This window comes from Neolamprologus multifasciatus, chromosome 7 (genome assembly GCF_963576455.1).
Source record: "Neolamprologus multifasciatus chromosome 7, fNeoMul1.2, whole genome shotgun sequence".
Lineage (NCBI taxonomy): Eukaryota > Metazoa > Chordata > Actinopteri > Cichliformes > Cichlidae > Neolamprologus > Neolamprologus multifasciatus.
Genome location: NC_140445.1, coordinates 38,832,252 through 38,844,961, shown reverse-complemented (window position 1 = coordinate 38,844,961; position 12,710 = coordinate 38,832,252). Strand labels below are relative to the sequence as shown.

Below are 12,710 nucleotides of genomic sequence, written 5' to 3'. Positions count from 1 at the left end.
AAGCAGCAACTTGGAAAGTTGTTAGGCTGAAGGATTCCTTTCAGGCTGGTTGGAGGTTAGTTTAGAGGGTTTCCGAATCTCAGCCATGTTGTGACTGATGGAGACGGTCTGCTGCTATTGTTGCTGCCATCTGTCACAGTTTGGTACATCTCTGTCATATATGAAGTCATGGGTAACTTAATCAGTATGATTACCTGAGCAGGTGAGATTCAGGATTTGATCAGTGTAAGCCGATGTTGCACAATCCCTCAGAGGAGATCCTAGCTGAAGACAATCAGAACTAATCTTCCATCTAGATCTCCATGAGAAATTGTGGCTCTTTTTAACAGAAACAGCTGAGCCACAGTCCAGATGTATGCACACAACAGCTGTTTCTTTCAAGCTCCAGTCAGAGCTATACACTGGTCTCCACTCTCTCAGATTTGGCGCTTCCAGTATACCTGTACAGCGACTGGCTCCTCCCACCAACCTGAAATCACTCTCTGAACAGAAAGCAGAGAGTCATCAGTAAAAGAATAAAGTAAGTTTGAACCACATCAAAGCTGAAGCTTCTCTTCTACCTGAGCAGGTGAGTCCAACAGCTTTGCCAGGTGAGCAGCTGTTTCTAGCTGAGCCTGAGCTTCTACAGTCCAGGAGAGCAGACTCATGGCCTCCACACTGGAACTCTTTGCTCCACACTGGAGCCTCCACTTCTCCATAGAGCGCCCCCTGGAGGACCAAAGGAGGCCCACAGCCGAGCTCCCTACAGACCACCTCTGCATCCTGCTGGTCAAAGTCAGCTTCACACACTGAGGACCAGCTCTGGTTAGACTTCACCTCCAGTCTGCCTGAACACAGACTGGAACCATTCAGCAGCCTGACAGAGTCTGGAGACATCAGAGACGATCAAACAGAGAGATCAGAGACAGCAAACACACAAGAAAAAGATGGCAGCAAACAACTATTCACTGATTCAACCTCAGCACAACTCAACATGACTTCATCATTAACAACAGAACACATCTTTATAACAGGAGACATGTTAGCATCATGTTTATATTTCATCTCCTCAGAGGTTATTAAAGCCCTAGCCTACTGGGATTCTCTTTTGTTGATATGTAGTATTGCCCCTGTCCTGTGGAATCTGTAAACTGAGTGCTGCTGACTCCATTAAGTAGTCAGGAAAAAAAACATGTTGGGTCTTCATCTGTAACAAAACACTGGAAAACCATACACAACAACTGAAAGACAAGACAAAGGAAAGTACCTAAATAAAGATAAAATGTTGCTATTTGTTTGTCTGTACAAGAGAGACAGAGAGAGAAAGTGAGAAAGAGAAATGTGGCTGTATATGAGTTTCTGTCATGAAGCATACTACAAAATTAGGGTAAGACATTGCAACAATGAACCCAAGAGCCAGAGGCCGGCCACAACCACCCAAGAGTGAGGGGCTCTTTGCCTCCAGTGTACCTGCACAGGTGAGTTTCAGGATTTGGTCAGTGTAATCTGATGTTGTACATTCCCTCAGAGGAGATCTGGACAGAACACAATCAGAACTGATAGACCACGCAGATTTATATGAGGAATGTCTTTCTTCTACATGAACAGCAGAGCCACAGTCCAGATATTCACAGAAAACAGCTGCTTCTTTCAGGGTCCAGGAATCATGAGAGGCACACAATGGTCTCCACTCTCCCAGATGTTTTGCCTCCAGTGTTCCTGCACAGTGACTGGCTCCTCCCACCAGCCTGACATCACCAGGCTCTAACAGAAAGGAGGGAGTCATCAGTAAAAAAAGTGAATTTACTTCTGGAAATATTTAATGTTAGTGCTGATTCTGGTTGGGTGATCCTTAATTTCTCTCTGATTTCTCCTTTTACCTGTAGAACTGTGTTTTCCCCCAACCTGGACTCCTGAAGAGAAAAAAAAGAGTAAAAACTGTAAGTGTGAAGATGGAATTTGATTGGAGGTGAGATGAGGACAGGAGTAGAGACAGTTACATTTTAGTAAATTTCTGGGACTACAGATGTTGAAAAAAGTCAATAGATATACTAAAATTCATTCAGTTACATCTAACCAATATAAATCTATATATATGTCTATATATAAATCTAACTCAAAATTTGAAATGACAACTTAGAATTCATGGTTCATTTTAATGATGATTTGCTACAAATAATATATGAACTGTAATGCCGACAGTCTCAGTACATGAGGTCAAAGATGTTTCTGTTCTTTGATTTTCATATCCTGAGATGTTATATAACCATCCACACATATGGACAGATCTTAGCAGGCCAGTGGTTTCTGTCACTTCTGGGAGTAAGGCAGATGGTGAGGAATAAAGTTAGACTAGAAATGTTCCATTCATGTCATAATCACAGTATGCAGGAGGGTTAAACCAGTCTCTTTTCTGGCTTCAAGACAAAACATTGTAAACTGATCCTCCTTTGAAGTTTGTGTGTTGTACCTTTCTGACCAGTTGATTTTGTACACTCTTTCAAGATCATCGAGGTCTGTGGCCCAAATGCTCCTAGCTGTCCCAGGATCCACAAAGGAAATCAGGCCTTTGCTGTTGCTGCTCCTAAACTGTCATGACCTCCCCAAAATTAGATATTTCTAAAACCTGTTTCAAAACCAACTTTTATTCTCTTCATTTTTGTGAAGAAACATATTTGATACCAAACCAGGACAAGGTTGTCTAAAAATAATTTGATTGGTCAGAAAAACTAAAAGTCTGTGAAATGAAAGAGTTCAGAAGACAAGCATTTTCAGGAACATGTTCCTAATAGTATAACAGCAGATGTTTGTTCTGTTTGATTTTGTTCTGTTCACAAGCAGCTGATGCAGTCATTACAGAGCAGTCTATAAGTTTTTTTTTTGCAGTGGACTAAAGTTCATTCCAGCTGGTGGAAACAGCCTTTAGGTGTGTTCAGCTGGTTGTTCAGTGTGGGCTTTAGAGAGAGATGAGGTTAGTTTTGTCAGAATGGAATTATTTGAAGTGCCTGAATTCTATGCTTTATATTAACTAAAATGCCATATAACCATATAATGTAGTATTAAGTGGACACGGCCCTGAAAATAAAGGCGTTAGACTATGTGTCCTTGGTGGGTAGAGAGCTGTAGACTCTTGCTCACGCTTGCCTGGGAGAAAGTAGATAACAGGGGACCATCTTCTAGTGGAAAGTTACTGAAATGTTGTTTAGACTAGAGAGGGACCAGCAAATTGATTGATTGTTTGATTGTAATTGATTGTTTATTCTGACAAAAAACAGGAATGGGATATTACACTGTTTTATGATGCATTATACTGCTGATTTATAAGAAATGTTGTTTTCAGAGAATCATGGCCTTATTTGTCTGAAACATACTGCACAGGAAGCCAAGGTCATAACTTAGGCTCACTGAGAGAGAGAAAGAATGTGAATGCTTAGTATGAAGGGGGGAGAAGCTATAAGAGTGTGGGTAACTCAGACATTTTGAGATTTGCCTGTGCACATCTCCCGTCCGGACGTTTGTAATGCTCAAAGTGTTGTATGGAATAAAGAGTATTTTATTGATTAAAGTGGTTGTTGATTGAGCATTAAACACAGAGTGTTGTTCTTCCTTCAGCCCAAAGATGAAAGAATTGGGGTATTTAACAGTTTCCTTTAAAACTGGATCTGCCTGCGTCACTCCTACATTTGTCATGAGTAAAAGCAAAGTGAGTCTGAATTATCAACACTGAATTTGAACCCATGTGACACTGCAGGAATATCAGGATACATAACTGTGAAAAGAATAAAATCTAAATTTTCTGAAGGATCTTTTTACTTTTAATGTGTGTGTCAGAGTCCTACCTGAGCTCCGCAGCAGCAGCAGCAGCTGCAGCATCAGCATCAGCAGGTGATCCATGTCCAGGTAGAAGTCTCCCTGTCTGCTCTTTGTTCTGATTGTCACCTGTCACAAACTCACAACAAAGTAGAATTTAGAGAGGAATATTTAACCAATCTACTCCCTCAGACTCAAACCGTTTTAGTAGTATTTTCTCGAGATCTTCTCTGAGCCCTTGGTATTTCTCAAGCTTCTCGTGTTCCTTCTTCCTGATATTGCTGTCATTCGGAACCACTACATGGATCACTATGGCCGTCTGGTTCTTTTCGTCTACCACGACTATGTCCGGTTGGTTAGCCACCACCATTTTGTCTGTCTGTATCTGGAAGTCCCACAGGATCTTAGCTCGGTCATTCTCCACCACCTTTGGGGGCGTCTCCCATTTTGACCTCGGGACTTCCAGGTTATACTCGGCACAGATGTTTCTGTACACTATGCTGGCCACTTGATTATGGCGTTCCATGTATGCCTTGCCTGCTAGCATCTTACACCCCGCAGGTATGTGCTGGATTGTCCCAGTGGCATCTTTACACAGCCTGCACCTGGGGTCTTACTCTGTGTGATAGACCCCAGCCTCTATGGATCTTGTGCACAAAGCTTGTTCTTGTGCTGCCATGATTAGTGCCTCTGTGCTATCTTTCAGTCCAGCTTTGTCCAGCCACTGGTAGGACTTTTGGATATTAGCCACCTCCTCTATCTGCCGGTGGTACATACCATGTAGGGGCCTGTCCTTCCACGATGGTTCCTCATCTTTCTCCTCTTTCTTGGGTTTCTGCTGCCTGAGGTGTTCACTGAGCACGGGGTCAGTTGGGGCCATCTTACTGATGTATTTGTGGATGTTTGTTGTCTCTCCTGGACTGTGGTGCTGACACTCACCAGTCCCTGGCCTTCTTCCTTCCGCTTAGCGTACAGCCTCAGGGTGCTGGATTTGGGGTGAAACCCCCCAAGCATGGTCAGGAGTTTCCTTGTCTTGATGTCCGTGGCTTCTATCTCCTCCTTTGGCCAGCGTATTATCCTGGCAGGGTATCTGATCACGGGTAGGTGTTACCGTTCAGCTAACTTCTCAGGACTTGCCTGCCCCTCTGCAGGTACTCGGTGGTTGCAGCTTTTCTAGCAACCTCTTCATGGTTCCCATTTGCCTGTGGGATCCAGAGGTACTTGTAGCTGTCCTCTATGTCTGTATTGTTGCCTTCTGGTAGTTCGATCCCCTCAGTTCTGACTACCTTCCCTCTTTTTGTTATCATCCGACTTAATTTCTGCAGTCTGAAAGGCATTCAAATGTTATTGCTGTATATCCTGGTGGTGTGGATCTGTGAATCGATGTCTCGTTCACTCTTGGCATACAGCTTGATGTCATCCATGTACAGGAGGTGGCTGACAACTGCTCCATTCCGTAGTTGGTATCTGTAGCCAGTCTTTTTAATGATCTCACTGAGGGGGTTCAGGCCTATGCAGAACAGAGAATCTCTTTGGTAGATCTTTGGTAAATCTCACTCAGGAGGAGCTTTTTGAAAAACAGTAAAATCCAAAAAAGGTGGAAGAGATTCTGCAATGAAGACAACAGGGGTGTATGACGTGGTCTGCCCCTTTCAACCTACAGCAGCGTTGGAACGGACGAGAGATCGGCGATGGAATTATGACTCTTTAAACACCACAGACACAAGGAGCCCGGACCCTGATTAAAACTGACTGACAAATTACTTGTGCACATTTTTTTTTATAACATTTAGGCAATTTCTTTACTGTGCAGTAGATCCTCATTCTTCTCAGTAAGCAAAGATGATTGGACATGAACAAAAGAGGGTGAGGGAATAGCCAAGTGAGGATGCACTTGTTTCTTATTCTGATACTGGTCACATTATTTTACCATATAAAGCCCACATGGGTGACTGCTTCACACCACCCTATTCAAGCAGTTAAACAGATTGTAACTCAGGAACTGGGGAAAGCATTCACACCAGGAGAGTCTCTCAGGTTTAGGAAACTAGTTCTGCCCCAGGATGAAGGAGAGCTGTGATGTGATCTCTCAGTGGAGAGAGATCACTCCATCCTCCCTATTCTGGTATTCTAAAGAGTAAGCAACCTAACTAATAGGGTTGCAAACTCCCAGCAAAAAAAAACAAAAAAAAACCCCCACCCTCCTAAAAGCTAGATATTTTAAATGAGAATAAGAAAGAAAAGTATGTCTTTGTGCCCCCTTTTCCCTGTTCATGCCCTATCGGCCCCCCTAACTAAACTTTGCTAGATCCGCCCCTGCACAGTTACCAGCCGTCAGTTACGTAGAAAACGATCCTGGTCTAGAAAGTAATATTAAATAAATTCTAACAACAGCTTATCAAGCTTAAACGTGCTGCTGTTGTTCAGCTGCTGGTTTCCTCTTTCTGGTGCAAAGTGGGCCAAAAACAAACAAGAGAGACAGACTCATGACAGAAAAGCTGATCAGCTGATCATTGATCAGTTTCATGATTGAAGTAGCAGCAGGAGAGGGAGAGAGACAGTCGCTCCATATATCGGTTGTTAAGCTTAGCGTGGGAATGCTTTACAAACACTCAGAGATGAACTTACACACTTGCTTTACTTCTCTCTGGGATAACTTCCTCGGAGATGAAATGCTGGTTTGGTAGCGAGGCTACAAATACACACAGCCGCTCTATCACGTGACCACACTGCTGCAACGTGCTACGGTTATGAGCCGAGTTACGCCATGTCGCAAGTTTTGTGAGGTGCTTTTTTGATATTGGATCGGATTACATTTTTTATATCTCTCCGATATCCGATCCAGTAATTTACGTCAGTAAATTACTGGATTTTGGAAATATGGCTATGCATGTGCAAACTGTTTTAAAAACCAGAGAAGCTTTAAAGGACAACAATTGTACTTTACTTTCACAACAATGTTTCACTGCAATGTTTCACATTGGCTGGGTGTGATAAATTGCTCTAAAAAAACCTTCAAGTGTATTATGGAATTTAAAATAGACTTTAAAAACATATGACATCACTTTACTTTCTGCCTCTACTCACACATTTTTTTATCAATTCAAAAACTTTCATGAGGTCACGAATTCAGACTCTGTGACAGACTGAATTGATAAAAAATCCACTTTCATTGTGGTTAATGAAGATCCAAAGTCCAGAAAACAGGGAAGAACAGCAAATGTCAGGATAAGCAACATGATGCAGAGACAGAGACTAAACAACAGGAAACAACTGCTGCCATACAAAACTCAGAACTCCAAACACCAGAAATACAAGAATCCAAAAACAAAAAACAGAAACATTTTTTTCATTACTGAGTAACATCACTCTTATTAAGATTGTTATTAACTGACTGTTTTTAATGAACGTGAGAATACTTACCGGAATTTTTCAGAATAAAGGTACTTATTGTGTTTTAAAGACTTCCCGAGTGTCCCTGAGCCCACGCTTGTGTGTTCTGGCCTCACAGCTGTGCAGCTGTTACTGACATGAAAGGAAATTAATGACCTACACAGGAAAATACTCTGAGGTCTCTTGAGAAGGTTTGTTCTCTGCAAAGATTTTGTTTTGGAATTCAGCTTCTTTCAGCTGCAGGGTCAACAAGCAGATCCACATGTTTGATTTTGGTGGAGTTAACAGTAAAAAATGTACTAAAGTTTAATCAAGTACAAACTTAGAGAATTGATGGTTTTAAGTGATGGATTTAGACCTTTTATAGTTTAATTTATAAGAATCTGACCTGCTGCCATGAATTTCCTCTTACTTAATGTTTTCTTTGGCTTTCCTTTGCCTTTTTTTTTTCTCTGACTGCTGCAATTTAAGCCGCACAGAAGTTTAATAAGCATCAGTTTAACTATTACAAAGTAAAGTAATTAAATGCCAGTTTGTAACAAATAGTCTCAACACTGATCAACACTGTTTCAGTAACTGTAATCTGTTGCTTCAGTCCCAGAGGAGTGATGGATTAACTGTGGGAACCATATAGGAACACAGAAACACAATTAAACCTGAAAAACAACCAAACAGTTTAAGGACTCACCCGTGGAACGATTCAAGGAAAAGAGATCAGCAAACAGACTCAGATATTCAGAGCGGAGCTTTGTAGAGGACAGAGCTGCTTCACAGATCAGTCTTTGGACCTGATTTTGTATTTTGTCTGTTCTGTCTCTGTCTGCACTGCTCGCTTCCTTCCTCAGACCGCTGTGCTGTGGACCTGTCTGTTCACACTGCAGCAGAAATATACCAAAGCACCACCCACTGAAACTATGTGAGACGTATATAGTGTGTCATCTGAGCCTCAGCAGAACGTTTGAATGGATGGCTATGCATTTTGAACCCCTTTCTTAAAGTATTGAGGTTCTCTGGAGGAATAGCTTCATGGTTTTATTTTGCCTCTGATGTCAAACAGCTGCTGATGGTGCTGGTTGGAGCTCTGAGAGAAAACAAAGGCTGATCCTATGAAGGTTTCATCAGCAGGAATGAAACAGAGCATCCAAGCAGAGAAGAAAGAATACATTCAGCCTCAGCCAGTAGCAACTTTCTCTTGTTTCAGACTCTCAGCTGTCTTTCTTCCTGCTGCCTGGCACGTCCATCTTCATCATCCTTTTTCCAGTATTTCCACCCTCCCTGCTCTGCACATGTCCAGACCCTTTCAGTCTCTCTGACTCTGAGCTGTCCCTCTGATGAACTCATATCTAAATCTTCAGCTCGCCCTTCCGTCTTTTTGTCAGTGCAACTGTCTCAGAGCCACACATCACAGCAGCTCTCACTACTGTCTGTTATGGCTCTAGCAGAGCCTGCTGTGGTGTTTGGCTGTGTGGGTGGGTCCTGCCCTCTGTCCAGCCTTTGGTACCACCTCTCTGAGCAGCTGTTTCTGCTTAGCAAACATGCCAGAGAGAGAAGAGCTCCAGTGTCAGATAGTGATGGGAATTCCGGCTCTTTCTAGAGAACCGGCTCTTTCGGCTCGGCTCACTAAAAAGAGCCGTCTCTTTCAGCTCCCAACCGGCTCTTCAGGTTGTTTTGTTGCTTTAATTAATTTATTATCGACAACAATATAAAATTGTGCACCAAAGGAATTACTAATGTAAACAAATGTGGTTTTATTTATATATGTTTATATAAATATATATGGTGGCCCCTAGAGACAAAGCACGTACAAACTCCAAAACACGTTGCTAGCGTTAACTGAACTTCCAAAACAGAGCTACCTAGATCACTTAAATTACACAATTGGAAGCATATGTCTATTGTGTGTGTATTTATACACAAACACTCATATATATTCCTATACGTCCTGGCTTGTGTAGCCACTAGGTAACCAAAGCTCAACACTGCCCCTAGCATCCTGGAACACCTCCATTGTGTTTTGGAATTTGTATCTGTTTTGGAGGTTTCACGTGCTTCAGAGTTTGTATTAGTTATGTGTCGGTAGCGAAACAAAGTGTCTTAGAGCCGATGCATTGAAGTGAATGCTCCTTATTGGGAACTGTGTTTTTTTGCTTTTGTTTCTTTTCCCTCTCGCACTTTTTTTCTCTTCTCTCTGCACGTGAGCCTTGTGCTTGTGCTGAGCAGAGGGGGGAGGAGCAGTATTTACACTCGCAGTAGCACAGGAACAGAGCTGGAGGGAAAGAGAGCCAGGGACAACAACAAGAGACAACGTCACATTAGAAAGGTATAGTAATCATCCACAATTATTTTCAGTTGCAGATGATAAAGGATTCAGAAAGTTTATTCATGCAGTGAATGCTATGTATGTTCAAATAAACATTACTGAACTTAAATCAACAGAAATTATGGTCAAAATGCACACAGCTACACTGACCTGGTCCTTTCCCTGAACACCTGCATTCATCTGCTTAAATAGTCCATTCACCCCTGGACTATTCCAATATGTAGGTGAGACAAACATTTCAATACTCAAACCTATACTGCTACTCCTTCCTAGAAATAAAACTCTGCAGTGTATAGTCGATACATATTGCACCAAAAAAATCCATTTCTGTATAAACACAGTCTAAAATCAATTTTATTAAATTACAAAGATTCTCCCCCATTCTTCACTTGGTCTCTTCCTGTGACCTCAGATTAACCGGGAAGCTATAAATACAGGAAGTAAAACTCTATTTTCTCCGTTTGTTCCTGGAACACAGGTAAGTGAGTTCAGACTACACAGATTAACAGTTAAAATAAATAACATGTTAACTTAACACACTTGTCAGAATTGATTTAAACAAAGATGTTATGTTATATAATCTGTAAAAGTGCAAAACATAAACAAATCTGGGATAGTAGATTTTTGTCTATTACAGAATACATCTGAAATATGGTTAAATCAAAACAAGAATGTTAACTAAGACTATGGACAAATGGGGTTCTCACCCACTTTGTCACATATTAATCATGATTAATTATTACAGCAGTGAATTTGAACTCTGTTTCAAATAATAGGCTTAAGTAAAGATTTAAGTTGCAGTTATTTATTTCCTATCAACTTAAATCTTCACTCAAAGACAAGTATCTTTTACAGTGTGTGTATATATAAATGTGTACTATACAGGACACAAATATTGTTCTTTTAATATCTTTGCATTACTAAATTTGGCTCAGTGCTTACATATATGAAAATGTACGAGCTGTGAAAACTGTTTCTGATAGAATGAAGAGTAGACTGATATATTAAATATTCCTTTATTGGGTGAGAAAATCAGACCATGTCATAACTGCTTTAAGTCATACAGAATAGATATCAGAGCCTTAAACAGGCTGACTTCTGCTAAATGGGTCAAACTGGGCAGAAAGTATACAAACACATAACATCCTTATAGAATATGATGTAACACTATAGATCAACTTACCTCAGAATATATAAAGCATATAAACAATTACAGCAATATGATGCAACAAACACAGCAGTACTACTAATCCAAAATACTCAAAGCTTCATAGAACTGAAGCAAACATTTATTTTTAGCTCCATTCTGCTGCTGATACATACTTTAGGTTTCTGAACATTAAACTTGTTGCTGCCTTTCATAGTGTGTAACTTGAAGGCCCTGAGTACTTTCTCCCACACTGAAAACACTGGAATGATAACATTATTTGAACATTACCTAATAAGACTGATTCAGGACAGACAATTAGTTATGTTAAACTTTCCTAGCAGTCCTTCACAAACAGGGAACAGTCTGTCTATTCTCTCCATCTGTCAGCTGCTGCTGGCTCTTCCTCCTCCTCTTCCTCACACACTGCTGAGTTTGTCCTGGTGGATCATCAGGGGTGCAAAACCTCACAGATGATGTGCAGCAGTGGGTCCCTCAGTCTGTCCTCACTCTGGACACTTGCAGTTGTCACACATGGAAATCAAATGTGTGATAAGCTTCAAATGTGACCTTGAAGGATGCAGACCCTGAATTAGGCTGTATCCTTCGGAGCCTGCATTTGTAGACCAATTACGTTGCAGCGACGCAACAAAGGTTGTCCCAATGTGAAGGCTGCTCCAAATGTGGCCGACAAATACGTCCTTCATTTCCCTGAATTTGAAGGAAGAGTCGGGTGTATCCTTCATGGCCCAACCTATCCCAGAATTCATAGCACGGCCCAGCCAATTCCATTTTCCAACAATGGCGGCAGCGACTTACTTTTAATATTACTCTTTCTGGTTCACAAAATAAACTTTAAAATTATATTTAGGCGATGATGTAGGTGTGTAAACTTCAAATATCTGCTCAATTTATCAAGACATCACATATTTGCTAAAGTGTTCCATTGTTTTTGGAGACGTCTGTTACCCACCAGCTCGATAACTAGCTGGGATTTCAAGGCTCACTAGAGCCGTTGAGAACAGCAGATGCCCAGCACATTGTTGTCAACCCCCCCCCCCCCCCCCCCCCGTAGTCTTTCGCTAATTAGGTTAAACATGATATAAAAGTCATTTAGATAACTTAAAAAGGTTATCGTTTGGCTTTTTCTCAGTGTTTTATTTGTCCCTGAGTAAATCTGTTTGGCTGAGATTAAAGTTAGTTTAGATTAAATAAAACTTTATTAATCCTCCGGGGTTTTTACACAGCTGAATAAATGTCAAACAGAAAACTGATTAAACAGAAGTGTGAGATGGTCGAGAATTTACTCCAGTGTCCTGTTATATTTTAGATAGCAACGAGCAGACGGCTGAGTTTGTTAAACTCAACTCAGACAGCTGGTGACACAAATCTGAGGGCTAGACCGTCCAGTTTCACAGCCTCTCACTTCTTGCCTTCTCGGTCTGCAAAGGACCCAGCCCACTTCGACCGCAAAGGCTGGGTTCTCTGAAGGATGCAGCTGAGGTTTTGGGACACAGTCAGTCTCTGTACTGCACTGTATGGCTGCTTCCTTGTGCTCTATGTTGAGGAGGCTGCTGATCATTTAACTGTTCTGACTTCTCCTCTTTCGCTTTTCTCCTCTCCTGCCCTTATCTTCCCTGCTTAGCTTCTTATGTCCTTGTCTTGTGTTTTTACTTACTTTTCCCTGGAACACTCTCTCACAGTCTGTTCTCTAAAACCTAAAAGAGGAAACTTAAAAGAGGAATTATGGATTTGATCAACTGGTCTCTGAATGCAATTGACACCCCTTCTCAATGAGAAGTCTGGGCTCGGGTGAGCCTGACTGCTGAAGATATCTACCTATTCGGAACCATGATAACAGGGTTCTTGCTGATTGGAGCTGGCTTGGCCCTGGCTTATCGAAGAATTAAGGAAGCGGAACCGGCTGTTCAAACCCCCACAAGGCTGCCCGCTGGGATTGAAATGATGGGACAAGGCGTGAGTTTCTCAAAATGGGCTTGTTGAGTGCAGCATGGCAAGATCTTGGAGAACGCACGGCTGCCGTGAATAATCAGAACAAGA

The 12,710-nt window shown here is 41.6% G+C and overlaps 1 protein-coding gene across 3 annotated transcripts in view; it reads right to left on the bottom strand.

Annotated features, from left to right (window-relative positions):
- The window catches only part of LOC146514828 (scavenger receptor cysteine-rich type 1 protein M130-like), a 49,038-nt gene extending 40,422 nt beyond the window's left edge, over positions 1-8,616 (bottom strand). Inside the window, exons 1-6 of one of the 3 annotated variants that reach the window (XM_085168072.1) lie at positions 7,871-8,616; positions 3,819-3,928; positions 1,860-1,892; positions 1,450-1,743; positions 561-866; positions 195-482 (exon numbers count right to left, since the gene is read on the bottom strand). In XM_085168072.1, coding sequence (XP_085024198.1) covers positions 195-482; positions 561-866; positions 1,450-1,743; positions 1,860-1,892; positions 3,819-3,873 — 976 coding nt within the window. In that variant the 5' untranslated portion in view covers positions 3,874-3,928; positions 7,871-8,616. Of the gene's footprint in view, positions 1-194; positions 483-560; positions 867-1,449; positions 1,744-1,859; positions 1,893-3,818; positions 5,992-7,870 lie in introns of those variants that run through there. The other 2 variants (XM_085168071.1, XM_085168073.1) reach the window with 2 other exon arrangements.
- Between the last annotated feature and the right edge of the window lie 4,094 nt (positions 8,617-12,710).